This window comes from Puma concolor, chromosome F2, assembly GCF_028749965.1.
Source record: "Puma concolor isolate L17-30 chromosome F2, mPumCon1.1.hap2, whole genome shotgun sequence".
Classification (NCBI taxonomy): Eukaryota; Metazoa; Chordata; class Mammalia; order Carnivora; family Felidae; genus Puma; species Puma concolor.
In genome coordinates this window covers 363,423-379,355 of record NC_141684.1, presented here as the reverse complement: position 1 = coordinate 379,355, position 15,933 = coordinate 363,423, and the positions used below count along the sequence as shown (strand labels likewise).

General features: G+C 54.0%; 1 protein-coding gene across 3 annotated transcripts in view; it reads left to right on the top strand.

Moving 5' to 3' along the window:
* The window catches only part of PPP1R16A (protein phosphatase 1 regulatory subunit 16A), a 41,157-nt gene that overhangs the window by 21,631 nt on the left and 3,593 nt on the right, over nucleotides 1-15,933 (top strand). For 2 of the 3 annotated variants that reach the window (XM_086695858.1, XM_086695859.1), the window contains one exon: nucleotides 13,745-14,767. In XM_086695858.1, coding sequence (XP_086551984.1) covers nucleotides 14,503-14,767 — 265 coding nt within the window. In that variant the 5' untranslated portion in view covers nucleotides 13,745-14,502. Of the gene's footprint in view, nucleotides 1-13,726; nucleotides 14,768-15,933 lie in introns of those variants that run through there. The other variant, XM_086695860.1, reaches the window with a different exon arrangement.

Genomic DNA, 15,933 nt, shown 5'->3' with positions numbered 1-15,933 from the left:
AGCACAGAGTCCCATGTGGGGCTCGAACTCACAAACTGTGAGATCATGACCTGAGCTGAAGTCAAGATGATTAAGCCACTGAGCCACCCAGGCGCCCCGGTATATAGTATTCTTAACTTGTTATGTCTTTGGTTTTAGTGTCAGGGTAATAGTGGCCTTACAAGATGACTTAGGGACGTGTTCCTTTCTCTTCTATTTTTAGAAAGGGCTTTTGTAGATTTGGTATTATTTCTACCTTAAGTGTTTGATGTAATTTACCAGTGAAACCATCTGGGCTTAGAGTTACTTTTTTGGGGAAAGTTTCTTACTGTAAATTTAATTTCTTTAATAGATACAGGGCTATTCAAATTTTCTGTTTCTTCTTGAATTCATTTTGATAATTTGTTTCATTCAGGTAATTTGCCCATTTATCTAATTTAAACATGGCAATTTTTTTCCATACAAGGCCAAATGGTAAATATTTTAGGCTTTTCAGGTCATGTGGTCTCTGTTGCAGCTACTCAACTATGTTGTGGTAGCACAAAACAGCCATAGACAATACATAAACAAGCTGGTATAGCTATATTCTCATAAAACTTCAGTTATAGTAACATGTGGTAGACCAGATTTGGTCTATGGGTTATAGTTTGTTGACCCTTGACCTAAGTTGTTGAATTTATTGTCATAAATTGTTCAGAACACTGTCATTTTAATCTTTTTAATGGTCTGTAAGATCTGTAGTGATGTCCACTTTTTCATTCATGATGTTGGTAGTTTTTGTCTTTTCCTTTCTTGATCAGTTGAGTAAGAGTATCAATTTTATTGAGATTTTCAAAGGAACAGCTTTTAGTTTCAACATTTTCCTCTATTTGTCTATTTTCTATTTAATTATTTTCTGTTCTTATTAGTATTGTATTTTACTTACTTTGGGTTTAATTTTCCTCTCTTTTTTATTGCTATTACTACTACTACTACTACTACTACATTATTTTGTTTTAAGTAAGCTTCACACCCAGTGTGGAGCCCAAAAAGGGGCTTGAACTCACAACCCTGAGATCAAGACCTGAGCTGAGATCAAGAGTCTGACGTTTAACTGACTGAGCCACCCAGGTGCCCCAATTTTCCCCTCTTTTTCTAGCTTCTTAAGTGGAAGCTTAGGTCATTGATTTGACCTTCTTATTTAAACTTTCAAAGGTAAATATTTCCTTCCAAGCACTGCTTTAACTGCATCTCACATATTTTGATATGTTATGTTTACATTTTCATTCAGCTCAAAATATGTTCTAATTTCCATTTTGATTTCTACCTTAGCCTGTAGGTTATTTAGAAATATGCTTTTAAGCTTCCAAATATTTGGGAGTTTTTCTAGATATATTTTTGTTATTGATTTCTAATTTAATTCCATTGTGGTTGGTAAACATATTCTGTGTGCTTTCATTCCTTATAAATCTGCTGAATCTTGGATTATGTCCCAGCATATGGTCTACCCTGGTAAAATAAAAAAAAATTTTTTTTAGCTTTTACTAATGGAAAATTTCATCTTTTTTTTTTTTTTTTTAATTTTTTTTTTTTCAACGTTTATTTATTTTTGGGACAGAGAGAGACAGAGCATGAACGGGCGAGGGGCAGAGAGAGAGGGAGACACAGAATCGGAAACAGGCTCCAGGCTCTGAGCCATCAGCCCAGAGCCCGACGCGGGGCTCGAACTCACGGACCTCAAGATCGTGACCTGGCTGAAGTCGGACGCTTAACCGACTGCGCCACCCAGGCGCCCCACTAATGGAAAATTTCAAATGTCTATACATGTAGACAGGATATAATGGTCCCCAAATATTCATCACCCAACTTCAACAATTACCAACTCATGACAGTTTTGTTTCACCTAAACTTTTTATGTTATTTTGAAGCAAATCTCAAATATGTCACTCTGTAAATATTTTTTAAATCTTTTTGTAGAAAGAAAACTTTTTTTTTTTTTAAGCTTTTATTTATTTTGAGAAAGGGCATGCAAGCAGGGGAGGGGCAGAGAGAGGGAGAGAAGAATCCCAAACAGGCTTCGTGCTGTCAGCACAGAGCCCAACGTGGGGCTCGATCTCACCAATTGTGAGATCATGACTGGACCAAAATCAAGAGTCTGAGGCCTAACTGACCTAGCCACCCAGGTACCCCCACATTACAAGTTTATATGGGGGCTTCCAGGTCATATTTAGGACCACAGGAACTTTACCTCCTTACTCTTATGTTTGTATCTTTTTTCTCCCATGCCAGGAATCTTGGTTCTCTGTGAGCCAGGATGACAGTACTGTTATCTTACAAGCGATAGGTGTGAGCTACTTACCTGTTGCATCCCACAATAAGCCTAGGATGGTCTTAGGGTAAAAATACCAGCTTCACTGCCAGTAACATGATTATTGAAAACAGGATGTGGGGAACCTCCATCCTGCTCCAGCAGTTCTCAGCAGCCTGGCCTGCCTCGTGCAAGGGGGGGTTTGGAGCTGGCACTTTTCCTCCTCTTCCTCTAGTCCCCCGTGCCTTTTACTTTGTTTGTTTGTCTGATTTTCTTAGTGCGGAACACCTGGGTGCTCAGTGGGTTAAGTGGCCAACTCTTGATTTGGGCCCAGGTCATGGTCTTGCGGTCGTGAGTTTGAGCCCCGCGTTGGGCTCTGTACAGATAGCGTGGAGCCTGCTTCGGATCCTCTGTCTCCCTCTCTCTGTCCTTACCCCACTTACACTTGCTCTCTCTCTCTCTCTCAAAAATAAATAATCGTTTTGAGAAGGAAGACAGAGAAGGCATGCAAGGGAAAAGCAGAGAGAGGAAGACAGAGGATCTGAAGCAGACTCGTGCTGACGGCACAGAGCTCAATGTGGGGCTCGAACTCCCGAACAGGGAGATCATGACCTGAGCCAAAGTTGGATGCTTAACCAACTAGACTACCCAGGCACCCATACTGTTTTTTCCCCTTAATTGTGGTTAAATGTACGTAATATAAAACTTAACATTGTAACCATTTTTAGGTACAATTCAGTAGCATTGAGTACATTTGCAGTATTGTGCAGCCATCATCAATATCCATTTTCAGAACTTTTTAACCAACTGAAACAGAAACTCTGTCATTAAAAAAATTTTTTTTTTAAGTTTATTTATTTTTGAGACAGAGAGAGACAGAGCATGAATGGGGGAGGGTCAGAGAGAGAGGGAGACACAGAATCGGAAGCAGGCTCCAGGCTCTGAGCCATCAGCCCAGAGCCCGACGCAGGACTCGAACTCACGGACTGTGAGATCGTGACCTGAGCTGAAGTCGGACGCTTAAGCGACTGAGCCACCCAGGCGCCCCTAAAAAAAAATTTTTTTTTGATGTTTATTTGTTTCTGAGACAGAGAGAGACAGAGCATGAGTGGGGGAGGAGCAGAGAGAGAGGGAGATACAGAATCAGAAGCAGGCTTCAGGCTCCAAGCAGCCCGATGCGGGACTCGAACTCATGAAATGTGAGATCATGACCTGAGCTGAAGTTGGACACTCAACCGACTGAGCCACCCAGGCGCCCCAGAAACCCTGTCATTTTTAAACAATTCCCACCCCTGTCTGCCAGGCCCTGACAACCACCATTCTTTCTGTCTCTGTCTCTGTGAATTTGCCTATTCCAGGTACTTCATAGACGTGGAATCCTACTACATGTGCCCTTTGGTCAGATACATTTGTAGCATGTATCAGATTTTCCTTCTGTTATTATGACTGAATATTCCCTTGTACGTATATACCACATTTGGTTTATCTTTTCTTTTGTCAGGGGACATTTGAGTTGTTTCTGCTTTTTGGCTATTGGGAATGATGTTGCTGTGAACATTGGTGCACAGATATCTGAGTCCCTGTCCTCAGTTCTTTTGCGTGTATGTCCTAAAGTGGACTATGCCACCACGTTTACAAGGCAAGTGTGGTAGAAGTTACATTGTCACGTTGTTCATAATCCTGTGTTGCAAAAGTTGGAAACGATGTCAGTCTTTCTGTTGCAGAGTTAGGCCAGATGCAGAACTATGGGCTCTTGTCTGTGTGTCCCATCACCCAGGTCCTGTACCCCTAGAAGAACAGTGTTCTTGCTGGCTTCAGGCTCATGGGGATTCTGCTGTTTTATGTGTCACCTGTCCCCTGTATCATGTCCTTGAGTTTTTCTGACCTCCATTGTTGCATGGACACACCCTCTTGCCGTCCTCTCTGTTCACCATTCTTGCCTCCAGCTTCCAGGAATCTGTATGCTAATCATGAACTCCCTTTCTCTCTGATGCCCCTCTAGTTCTCCCACTGGGTTTATGGGGGGGCGGGGTCTCGCCCTGGGCACGTGTGTGCTCAGATCCACACATCTCTTGCTCTAAGGCTGTGTGGCCCCCATGCCTCTTCCACCCCTCACGCCCCCAGCTTCCCTTACTTCCGAGGCGCAAGGGTCATCGTCTGTTGGGGAGAGAGGTTTGAGTCAGAGCAGACCCAGGGTTACAGCGTTGTGGTTTTGCCCTTATTGTGTCTGACAGACTTTGCTTTCCAGATCTGCATGATGGGGTCCTGGCCCATTGGAGGGACTAGGCTAACCGAGGCTACCATGGGGCAGTGCGGCCGCTGAGGGACTGGAGCCTGTGTTGGCCTCCAGGTGACCTGGAGCTTCTGGAAGTCCTTTCTGTCTCCTAGCCAAGAGCTGGCTTTTCCCTTCAGTCCTCAGTGAGCCTCTTTTCAAGTGCAGATGCCTCCAGCCAAGTTTCTTTCATTAGGGCGTCTAGGCCCCTGACACCTTGCTGTTAGTTCATTCAGTTTATTTTGGAGCTGGGTGGCAAAGGGTGAGGAAAGGGGAGAGGGAGGCTTGGAGCCTCTGGTTTCTGGGGAGAGGCCTGCCGGACTCTGGCCCCTCGCAGGCACTGCCACCAGAGCTCGCTGTGGTCCCTGCCTGTGTCCAGAGCCTGCTGTGGCCCCCGGGGCCTCACTCCCAGGACCCCCTCGCAGGACTGTCACGCGGCAGTTGTGACTGAGCTGAGCGAAATTTCATTCTGTGGGTTAGAGTCCCGGAGAGCTTGCATTTTGTCTGGCTCTACAGGTCTGTGTCATGGTAGGGGGCTCCGAGGAGCACGGAGACCGCTGAGAAAGGATGTAGGCTCTTTGCGAGGGCCTCAGAGGAAGCCGAGACCGGGTGAGTTAGTCCTTGATGGGAGGCCGGGGAGCCAGAGAGGAGATGGGCTATAGAGCCACAGCATGTAGGACACCTCGTACAGGCTCAGGGACCGATAAGTGGACCAGTGGAACAGAGTCGAGAACCTAGAACAGCCTCAGATATGTGGGAACTTGCTTTATGTCCAAGGTGGCGCCACAGAGCAGTGTGCGGGGAAGCAGCCACCACACAAGCGGTGCTGGGACAGTTGGAGGTCAGGACGGAAGAAGAGTGAATTGGAGCGTGTACGGTCCCATAACGGACTGTTACAGTCATAAGAGGCCAACCCCTTAGAGCCACAGAGCTCCGACTGGACGTGCCGTGCTCCCGTGCCTGGAAGGCGTGCGTGGACACATAGGTAGAAAAACCACACCCGAGGTAGCGATCGCCAGGAGAGTGAGGGGAGGCCCTGACCCCGTCCTGAGGGGGTAGCGCTCGCATGGTTCTGCCTCCAGTTTAGGTGTGTGTTCGGTATCTTCTGTATTTGTATCACACTTCACCGTAAAAAAGACTTTTCGGAGGGGGCCCCGACACACTGGGGGAAATGTTGGAAGCCTGTCCGTCCCGGGCCCAGACACGCACGGCTGCCATGAGACCCAGGCTGGCCGCACAGTGGTGGGAGGGCGTCCCGCCGGGGTGACGAGCAGGGCTGCCGAGTGCTGGGGTGGAAACCTGTGCAGGCCCTGAGTCCAGGGCGTCTGGGCTGTGTGTCTGAGCCCTGGCCTTCCGTGGGGCTGTCGGGACCATGGGGGTGCTTCATGCAGAGGTGAGGGGGTTGAGGTTAGCATTTTCAGTGCCCTGGGGCTGCAGTGTGGAGACAGGCTGGAGCTCCAGCTGGGAGCAGAGCAGCACCTGTGAAAGATACAGACCCAGTGGGAGTCAGGGCCCAGGGGTAGCTCCGGCCTTGCCTCTCGGGGCCTCCCCTCCCCTCCCTGGCAAGAGGGTCCAGCCACGCCGTGGGCCATCCCGTGGGCCTCCCCACTCCTGCTGTTGCCTGCTTCCTAGTTCTCAAACTCACCAGGTGTCTTCCCTCTGGGCCTTTATGCTGACCCTTCACTCAGGGTCAGCTGAGGGTTGCTGACCCTGCCCATGGGATGCCCAGGAGGGTTGCTCCTTCCTGCCCATGGGATGGCACCTTGTAAATGGTCACCTAGCGCCCTTCCCTTGAATGCCAGCCTGGAGAGGCAGGAGCTGGACTGCTGCTTCTGGAAGAAACGAGTGAATGAGCAGGGAATGTGGGCTTTCTGGAGCCCAGGTCTGCCTTGGTAGCCGTTGTGGTGGCAGGGTCGTTGAGCCATGGTGGGGTTGGCTAGTGCCAAGGACGTAACCAGAGCAGGCACTCCCATCCTGGGTTCTCCTGGATGGTGGAGGCTGGTACCAGGGGAGTCTGAGGGAGGAGGTCCCAGGCCCCGGGCAGTAGCACAGGCAGAACTGGAGTTAGGTCCACCAAGGGGCTGCCCGTAATGGGTTCCTGAGACTGTGGTGGGAGACAGGCAGAAGGACAGAGGAACAGGCATATGCCACTCTGAGAGATTAGGACGTGGAGGAAGGACGCTTTGAGAGTAGGAGGCCGTTAACCCCATCCCTGTGTTGGCTTTGAGAGACTTCAAAGCCTAGAATGACAGGTGACCGTGGCACAGTGTGGATGTGGCTCCTCCCCTGAGAATCCTCTGGTGCCCTGGGCCAAGTGAAGATGATGATCCCCCTAGCCTCACAGAGCAGGTCTCTGAAAGTCATCCTGATGCTGTGACAGGCGAGTTATGTGGCGGCCGATCCCTCCCATTCTGTTGGAATGATCCTGGGGGTTCCCCACTGCCAATGAGGCCAGGTGCTCAGGGAGCCATGTGTGCCCTTGACCCTTGAGCATGCGTTTCCTGAAGCTTCAGGGAGATGGACATCGATTGAGCATTTGAGCCCACAGCCCAGTGTCCCAGTTGGCCAGCTCTCCTGGGAATGTCCTGTACAGCCATGCCCCTGGAGCAGGTTCAGTGTGGGACCCGGGCACGCTTCTTCTAGGGCAGTGCCTGCAGTGGGGTGGCTGTTGGAGGATGTGGATGCCATTCCGGGACAGCCACAGGTCCCCTGTGCCTTCCCCAGCACGGGTCTCAGCTCTTGAGGGAGTGTCTCCCTGGTGGCTGATGGCCTGGCGGGCGGGGCGGGGCACCTTCTGTGGATGACGTGAGGGGGTCTTGGAAGGTTGTTGGCCCATTCCCTGTTTGGTGGAAGGTTTCCTTTTGCTTTTTAGTAGTTCTTCTATCGATTGCTGGTTATGTATTGCCAATACCACTTCCTTCTCCAGGCCATCCTTTTTTCACTCTTTTTATTTTTAAACATTATTTGGAGATCACTGCAGGTTTGCATTCAGTTGTAGGAAGTAGTTCAGAGAGACAGTCCCCTGAAGATGTCTGGGACAGTAGCATCCACACTGATTTTTCCAGTTTTATGTGCGCCTGGATGTGTGTGCACACACGTGTGTGTTTACTTCTGCACATTCTTGTCACACGTGTGGGTTTTTGTCACCACCAGAATCAAGGTGCAGAGCAGCTCCACGACAAGGACCCTGTGCTGCCTGGGTAGCCATGGCCATCTTCTCCCTCAGCCCCCACCCCACACCCTAGGATCTGACCACATCGAGGATATTTTATCACTGGGATCACATGGGGTGTGACTGTTAGGTGCCCAGTGCCCTTGAGACCACCCAGGCTGTGTGCATCCATAGTTGGACCCTTTCATTGCTGAAGAGTGTCCCATGATGTGGGTAGACCAGAGTTCCGTTGAAGGGCTGGGGTGTTTCCAGTTTGGGGCTATTACTAATAAAGTTGCTATGAAGTTCATGTTCAGGTGTTTGTGTAAACTTGGATGTCATTTCTCTAGGACAAATGCCCAAGAGTGCCCCTCCTGGGTCCTGTGGTAAACACATTTACTCTTTGTAAGAAACTGCCGAACCGTTTTCCAGAGTGGCTGTGCCATTTTACATGCCCATCAGCAGTGTGTGAGACCCATTTTCTTTAAACCCTTGCCATTCAGATAGACGTGTGGCGATATCTCACTGTGGTTTTAATTTGCATTTTCCTGATGGCTGATGCTGTTGAAGATCTTCTCATGGGCTTTTTTGCCATATGTATATCCCCTTCAGTGAAACGTCTGTTTGTACCTTTTGCCCACTTTCTTTCTTTTTAAAAAAAAAATTTTTTTTTCAACCTTTATTTATTTTTTTTGGGACAGAGAGAGACAGAGCATGAACGGGGGAGGGGCAGAGAGAGAGGGAGACACAGAATCGGAAACAGGCTCCAGGCTCTGAGCCATCAGCCCAGAGCCCGACACGGGGCTCGAACTCACGGACGGCGAGATCGTGACCTGGCTGAAGTCGGACGCTTAACCGACTGCGCCACCCAGGCGCCCCTCTTTCTTTTTTTTTTTTTAAATCTTTTAATTTTATTTTAGAGAGTGCAAAGGGGAGAGAGGGGCAGAGGAGAGTTGGGGACGGGGAGGGGAGGGGGGAGGGGAGAGGAGAGGAAAGGGGAGGAGAGGGGAGGAGAGGAGAGGATCTCATCTCAAACTGAGTACGGAGCCTGACAAGGGGCCCCATCCCATGACCCTGGGATCACAACCTGAGCTGAAATCAAGAGTCAGACACTCAACTGAGTCACCCAGACGCCCTGATACAATTATTTTTTACATTACTCTTGTATTTACCAATATTCTTCTGTTTTAATTAATTTCAATAGTTTTCCTAGAGGATCTTTCAGGGCATCTGGGTGGCTCAGTCTGTTGAGCATCTGTCTCTTGATTTCAGCTCAGGTTCGTGATCTCACGTCGGGCTCTGCACTGACAGTATGGATGGGGCCTGCTTGGGATTCTCTCTCTCCCTCTCTCTCTCTGCCCTTCCCCCTGCTCATGCATGCTCTGGTTCTCTCTCTAAATAAACATTAAAAAAAGAAAAAGACCTTTCAGGTTTTTATCCTGCACAATGTCATTTGCACATAATGAGTTTTTTCCACCCTTCCTATCCTTATTCCATTTCTTTCTTTTTCGTGCCCAGGTGCACTAGCTAGAAGTTTAGTACAAATATGACTCGAAGTAGCGATACAAACGTCTTTGTCTCATCCAGCAGGTTTGTTGTTTTTCAATTAGGTTGGGATGGCGGAACCCAGAGGCAGGAGAGAGCTGACGTTGGAAGACGGGTCCTAGAGAGGTCCACTGGGCATGGGTCCGGGTCTTTGCTGTGGGGTGAAGCACTGTGGCGGGGGGGCCAGTGGCAGGTGGGTCGTTGGACTAGGTGGACATCTGTGTCTAAAGGCTTCTTTCTTCTCATGAAACGTGTCAGCAGCTGAGCATGAAAATATGGGAGAAGGGGCAGGGGAAGCTGTGAGATTTCTGGAAGAAGTAATGCCATGGAGTGTGTGGGGCTCCCAGTTGGGTGGACGCTGGCCACCTGGACGGTGACACAGTTCATCCAAGACAGAACAAAGGAGACAGAAGTTTATTGAACACACTGCAGCAGGCAGGACAGCAAAGCGGAGACTGTCTGTCAGGAGTGGGGGGGGGGCGTGGGGGGAGCTGTAGCTAAGTCAGGGAGTGAGGAGGTATGGAAACTATAGAATTTTCTTTTGGTAGCTGCCGGGTTGTCAGTAACCCACTGTGGTCAGCTGGGACCTGTGGCTCTTTTGAGGCGGGTCGTGAGGGGCCTGTTTGTACTCAGCCCCGTGGGTGGTCGCCACCAGTGCCCTTGCTTACTCAGGCTTCCACTGCTCAAGCCTGCTGCCTAAAAGCAGCCTCCACAGAGTGGGCCCTGCGCTTGTCTGATGTGTGGCCTTTAGTTCCTGGCTCTGCTGGTTCGTTCGGAGCTGGGGCGGTGGTGCTGGACAGGCCGGGCTTCCCATCTGGGCGCTGTAAGTCATGAGGGCCACAGAGTGTGTGATGGCTGACTATGGCCTGAAGCTGCAGATGAGGACGTGGGGGCTCTGGAGTGCTAGGGTCAGCGGGACTGAGCTGGGGCAGGTGCTGGCCTGAGAAGGGGGTGTTGAGCCGAAATGCCAGAGTGGGGGTCAGGGGACAGTTACTGGTGGTGACAGGGTCGAGGGCATAATTGGGGCAGAGGGCGAGGCCTTTGGCAGGAAGAAGAGGTCGAGACTGAGGGGCAGGGCGTTGAACACGGTCACGGGAGTATTGAGACCACCAGGAATTCAGGCCTGGCGTGGCGGTGGGGCGATGCCCACAGCAAGGGCCGGTGTGGGTGGTGGGCACAGCTGATGGCTCACGTCGGCTGGGACTGTTATGGAGAGGAGGGGGGAGGGGGCTGCAGGCCACAGCGAGAAATGGGGCGGGGGGGGGGTGGTGGCTGAGGTGGGGAGAGAAGGCTGGCGGGAAGGGAGCAGGGTGGAGGGGACCTGGGACTCCCAAGGGAGAGCGAAGGCCCAGACACAGGGCTGAGGTCATTGGTGGCGAGGGTTTCAGAACGGGGGATCGAGAACAGGGTCCGAAGCCCCCTCCTCGATGCTGCTCCCCTCATCCAGCCTATCTCTGTGTTCCCTTCCATCTCAGCCGAGGTCTGAGGAGGTGGAGCCCCCACCGTGTCCTTGCCAGTTCTCCGAGGGGTCTTCTGCTGGGCTGGCAGTGGTGTCCTCACCTTTGTCTTCTGAGCAGTGGCAGGTGTATCCACAGGGAAGTATCTCGAACAGAGTGTTTGGTCTACAGCCTTTTATGCTCTCTAGAGGCTGGCCTCTGTGGTCCAGCCATGTGTGCTGTCCAAGCTCACATCCTACTGTTAATTATTAGGGAGGCGACTGTCTGACTGGATGTTTCTGATGGGATCTGTGTCCTTTGTCCCGTCAACTGCCTTGGACTGCCCCGCCACTTGACTTGAGGACCACTTTGTCATGTTTATTGTAAATATTTTGGCCAGCTGACCGTGTGTTTTCTGGTTTTGTAGTTGTTGTTTTTTTTTTTAAGTTTATTTATTTTGAGAGAGAGAGTGTACGAGAGCAGGGGAGGGGCAGAGAGAGAGAGAGAATCCCAAGCAGGCTCTGTGCTGTCAGCATAGACCCCAACTCGGGGCTCGAACTCACTGACTGTGAGATCATGACCTGAGTGGAAGTTAAGAGTCAGACGCTTGACCGACTGAGCCCCCCCCAAGGGCCCCTGTAAGGTTTTGCTTTGATTCGCTTTGTTTTTCTGTGCATTTTGAACATGTGGTGCAACTGGATTGATCGGTTTTCTGTTTTTGTTCCTGGGTTTTGTGTCCAGTTTAGAAAGGCTTTCCCCTTTGCTGGGATCACACAGATACTCTTTCCTTCTTGTACTCCTGTGGCTTTAGTTTTCCTTAGGTCTGTGTCTCTGATGAGTCTGGAGTTGATTTTGGTGTGAGGACAGAGGTGGATCCTGCCCTCCGTGGCTGTGTGTTGAAGCAGCCTCCCCCACTACCCCTGCTTAGTGCTGCGTGGCCCTCTGTGCTCCCTGTGTGGCACCCCCATGCTCCCTGCAGTGGCCCCCATGCTCCCTATAGTGGCCCCCCGTGCTCTCTGTGTGGCCCCCTCCCCTGCTGCCTGCAGTGACACCCCCCCCCCGTGCTCCCTGCAGTGGCCCTCTGTGCTCCCTGCAGTGACCACCCCGTGCTGCCTGTGCGGCCCCCCAGCAGGTGGACTCCCCCAGCCTCCACCGCCAGTCTCTTCCCCTCTCTGAACAAGGCCGTGGGCGAGTGAAGCCATGGCTCCGGGCTCTTGTGGCACCATCTCTAATCCTCACCCAGACGCTGAGGGTGTGATGTGGTGAAGTAGTCAACAGGGGACTTTGGGTGTAAGCATGGCCTCAGTTTCCCTGTGTAGCAAATGGGGCCTGCTGGAGGCGCTGTGGGGGTTATGCGGCAAGGCTGCAGAGACACTCAGGCCAGCACGGGTCTGTTCACGCTGGTCTGGGCTCTGGGTCCTGCGCCTTCAGCCATAGTCTTTGGGGATGGCCCAGTGGTGCGGGCTGAGGGGGGAGGGCTGTCCTCAGGCTCCTCTTGTCTTTCCCATCTCACTCCCACACTCTTGTGCAGCTTACCTGGGCACAGAGCTGAGACCTGGAAAAAAACCCACTCAGATTCTCTCTGACATTCCAGAGAGACTTGGGGGAAAATTTGTAGACGAGGCAGGAGAAGCCTTGCTTACCTGCCCCCCACCACCGTCCCACACCCCCCCACCACCCTGCAATGTGGGTGTGGCGTCGTGGCCATCCGGTGGGACTCCACTAAGCCATCCTGGCCTTGGTGGCTCAGCTAAGGGTCAACTCTTCTACTTGTGGCAGCTGTTCCTGGACTGTGGCTGGGAGGGGCCTGGGGGCCAGAAAGCTTAGGGCTGAGCCTGGAGGGGCCAGGCACTGGGCACTGTGTCACTCCTTGAGGGAGACTGTCCTGGCATCTGGCATCCACTGCAGTGTTTTCCTGGGACTCCCCGGGTCACCTTAGGGTCACTGGGGCTCTAGAGGAGATAGTCGTCAGCCTGAGGACCTGCCCAAGGGTACATGGAGACTGCCCTTGGGCATCTAACAGCCAGGAGTGCTGCTGGAGGGGCCCACAGCACACCAGGGCTTCAGGAGGCTGGGGCTGCCAGAGTTGGGGGCTGAGGACCCATGTTAGCTGCGGGGTTCTTCCTGTTGTGGCTTAGTTGGGGGAAGGGGTGCTCTCCAGATCCTGCTCCGTGATGAATTCTCATGGATCGCCTTTAAAATGAATAAACCAGAAGACGTGTATTCGGTTTGCACAGCTGATTGCTCTTGGTTTTCTGTAGGACGCGGGCATCAGAATCTTTTTGTGTGTAGAGTGATGGGGTGGATGATGCCTTCTAAATCTTGCTAAACTTGGCAGTTGGGTGGTGGCTCTGGGACTGGCGCCTGTCCTTGCCTTTGAGAAGTGAACCTGGCCCCTGCAGCCCTGTGGGGCCTGTAGGTGGGCCACCTTCCTTGTGGGTGGGGCATTGTCACATCCTCTGTGGGCCCCCTCCCCTGCCTTGCTCCTTGCTGGTGGTCTCTTGGGGTGGGCTGTTCAGGTCAGCTTCCCTGGAAGGCCCAGAGAGGTGACAGTCACACCTTGTGGCCAAGTGTGTGTGGGGTGGCCTGCTTCCTGGGGGTGGGGGGGAGCATGAAGGGAGGGGCTGTGAGTGGCCAGGAGGGAAGGATAATCTCGCAGAAGACGGGCGCTCGCCCTGGTTTGTAGCTGGCACAGCCCTCAGAGCACTTCCAGGAGAGCCCAAGGAGACCGTGACTTTGTGCAGTCAAGCCTGGGGCAGATAGGTCAGTGTGGCCGTGGGGACCAGGGTCAGAGCCTGGGGCCTTGAGAAACTTGCGGAGAACAACTCCCTGGAGGGGCAGCCTCTCGGGGAAGGCTCCGTTGTGGCTGTCAGCACAGCGGTCCTTGCTCTCTGCTCTCAGCTGCACTGCCCTTTCTGGGAACTCTGAGTGAGCCCCCTCACCCCCTGCCAGGAATGTTGTCCCATGTGTCCCATGGCCCTGGCTGGGACAGGGCAGGGCTAGTGTTCTTCCCTGTTGGCCTGCCCCACCTGGAGCCAGCCTTGATGTGTTTGTTTCCTGTTCCTCCTCCACAGGCTGGTGGATGCCACCTGCTGTCTGCAGCCTGATCAACTGCTCTTCCAAAAGGAGGCCCTCCTGAAGACATAGTCGCCAGGCCTGCCGTGCCCTTGGTACCCTGGCTGCTCACACAGTCTCACTCCTGGGCACTGGGGGCCGAGACCCCAGGACTCTGAGGGCACGCCCTGCCCCGGTTTCTCTGTGGCTGTGGGCCCCGCCCTCTGGCCACACCCCCCTGTTAGCACTAACGTACTGACCCTGGAAGAGTGAGGGAGAGGGGAGGGGAGGCCAGGCCATGGCTGCTCCCAGGCCCCACCCAGGATCCTAAGGCCTGGAAGGTGAGGGGGCCTCTGCCCATTGCCCTGCCCCTGCTTCACCCTCATCCAAGTGCCAGGACGCTGCACCTCTCTTATCTAGGTAATTAGCTTCAGACCCTGGACCGAGGCTGGCCAGGTCGTGGGCTGCTTCCCACAGGCTGTGCACCCTGACCCCAAGAGGGAGGTGAGGCCCTGCCCATTGAGTAGCCGAGGTGCCGGGGCTCTTGAGAGGCAGGCAGCAGGTGCCCTCCCACCCTGCCCTTTCTGCCCGGGCCTGGTCACGGCGTGGGGCCTCGTGACCCAGCCTTGCCAGGGGCGGAGGGCACCACTGAGCCTTGGGGAGGGGATGCCCCCAAGGGTGCCAGTCCAGCCAGCTGCCCCACCCCTCAGGCCCAGTCTGGCCCCGGTGCTCCCCCACCTGGTGCCCCGAGCAGTCCCCCGGGCAGGCGGCCCCCGCCATGGCCGAGCACCTGGAGCTGCTGGCAGAGATGCCCATGGTGGGCAGGATGAGCACACAGGAGCGGCTGAAGCACGCCCAGAAGCGGCGTGCCCAGCAGGTGAAGATGTGGGCCCAGGCTGAGAAGGAGGCCCAGGGCAAGAAGGGCCGCCAGGAGCGGCCGCGGCCATGGAAGGAGGCAGCCAGCGGCCGGCCACAGAAGCGGGTCCTTTTCCCTCCCAGCGTTGCCCTCCTGGAGGCTGCTGCCCGAAATGACCTGGAGGAAGGTGAGCATGGCTGAGCCCAAGGGCAGACCCTGTCCTCCACCTCAGTCCTGGAGAGAGCTGCAGAGGGCACAGTGCTGTCCTGCGGAGGCCCCGGGGCTGGCCTGGTGTCCTCGGGCGCTTGCTCTCAGTGGTCGGCCACTTGAGGCTCACCAGTGATGGCGCAGCACACTGGGGTGCTGCTGCAGGGGTGAGGCTGATGGGATTGGGCAGGGGCATTGGGGAGCCCACAGGAGCTCGGGGCAGTGCCCAGGGCTTGGCTCAGGTGGGCTGGGAGTGGCCCATCCTCTTCGGTGCCTCTGGCCAGGGCGCTGGGCGATGACCAGGAGAGGCCTGGCCACCACCTGCTTGGGCCCTGTCTCCACCTGTGTAAAGGAGGGCGGCCACGCCCACCTCAGCAGGTTGGAGTGCGGGGCCGGGGGTCCCCGCAGGCCAGCCCTCTCGACACCTGCCTCTGCCCATCTTTGACTTATTCCTCCCCATCAGGACCGCCCTGGCCAGTGACAGGCTCCTCGTTCCTCCCCTGCACCCTGTGTGCTCATGGCCCCTCTGCTGTCCCTGAGGGGCTCCTGAAGGCTCGTCCTGCCGTCCTCCAGGGCAGAGGCTGGGGTGCAGAGGGCAAGGAGAGGCGGGCAGTGCCTCAAGGCAGGGGCGGTAGAGGAGGGCGTGGTGGGTGTGCCGCTGGCCCAGGCTCAGGGAACTGTGGGAAGTGGGGTGCATCACCCTGCTGCCCATGGAGCATATCTGGGAGGGCCAGGCCAGTAAGGAGGTCTGGGATGACCTTGGTGACAGGCTAGGCCCCAGATGGGACCACTGAAGAGTGAGGACAGGGATCAGCTCTACTGAGGGAGACCTTGGAGGGGGTGGGCCTGGATGCCTGGGGCCCACACTGCAGGCTGCAGCTGGGCAGGGGGCCTGCGCTCACACGGGAGCCTGAGGGCTGGGAGTGCCCTGATTCAGGAGGGGTGGGTCCTGCTAGGTGCTGGGGGCAGAGGGCTGCTGTGTATGCCCACCTGGGGGCCGACAGATACCCAGAGCCCCGACTCTTGAGCCCTCAGCCTGGACTCGGGTGTCCCTCTTGCCACCCACATCTCTTTCTCCCTCACCACTCTCTGCTCCCGGCTGCGGCACAGCAGTCCGCCCAGGTACCTGGCGCCCGGGCTGAACAG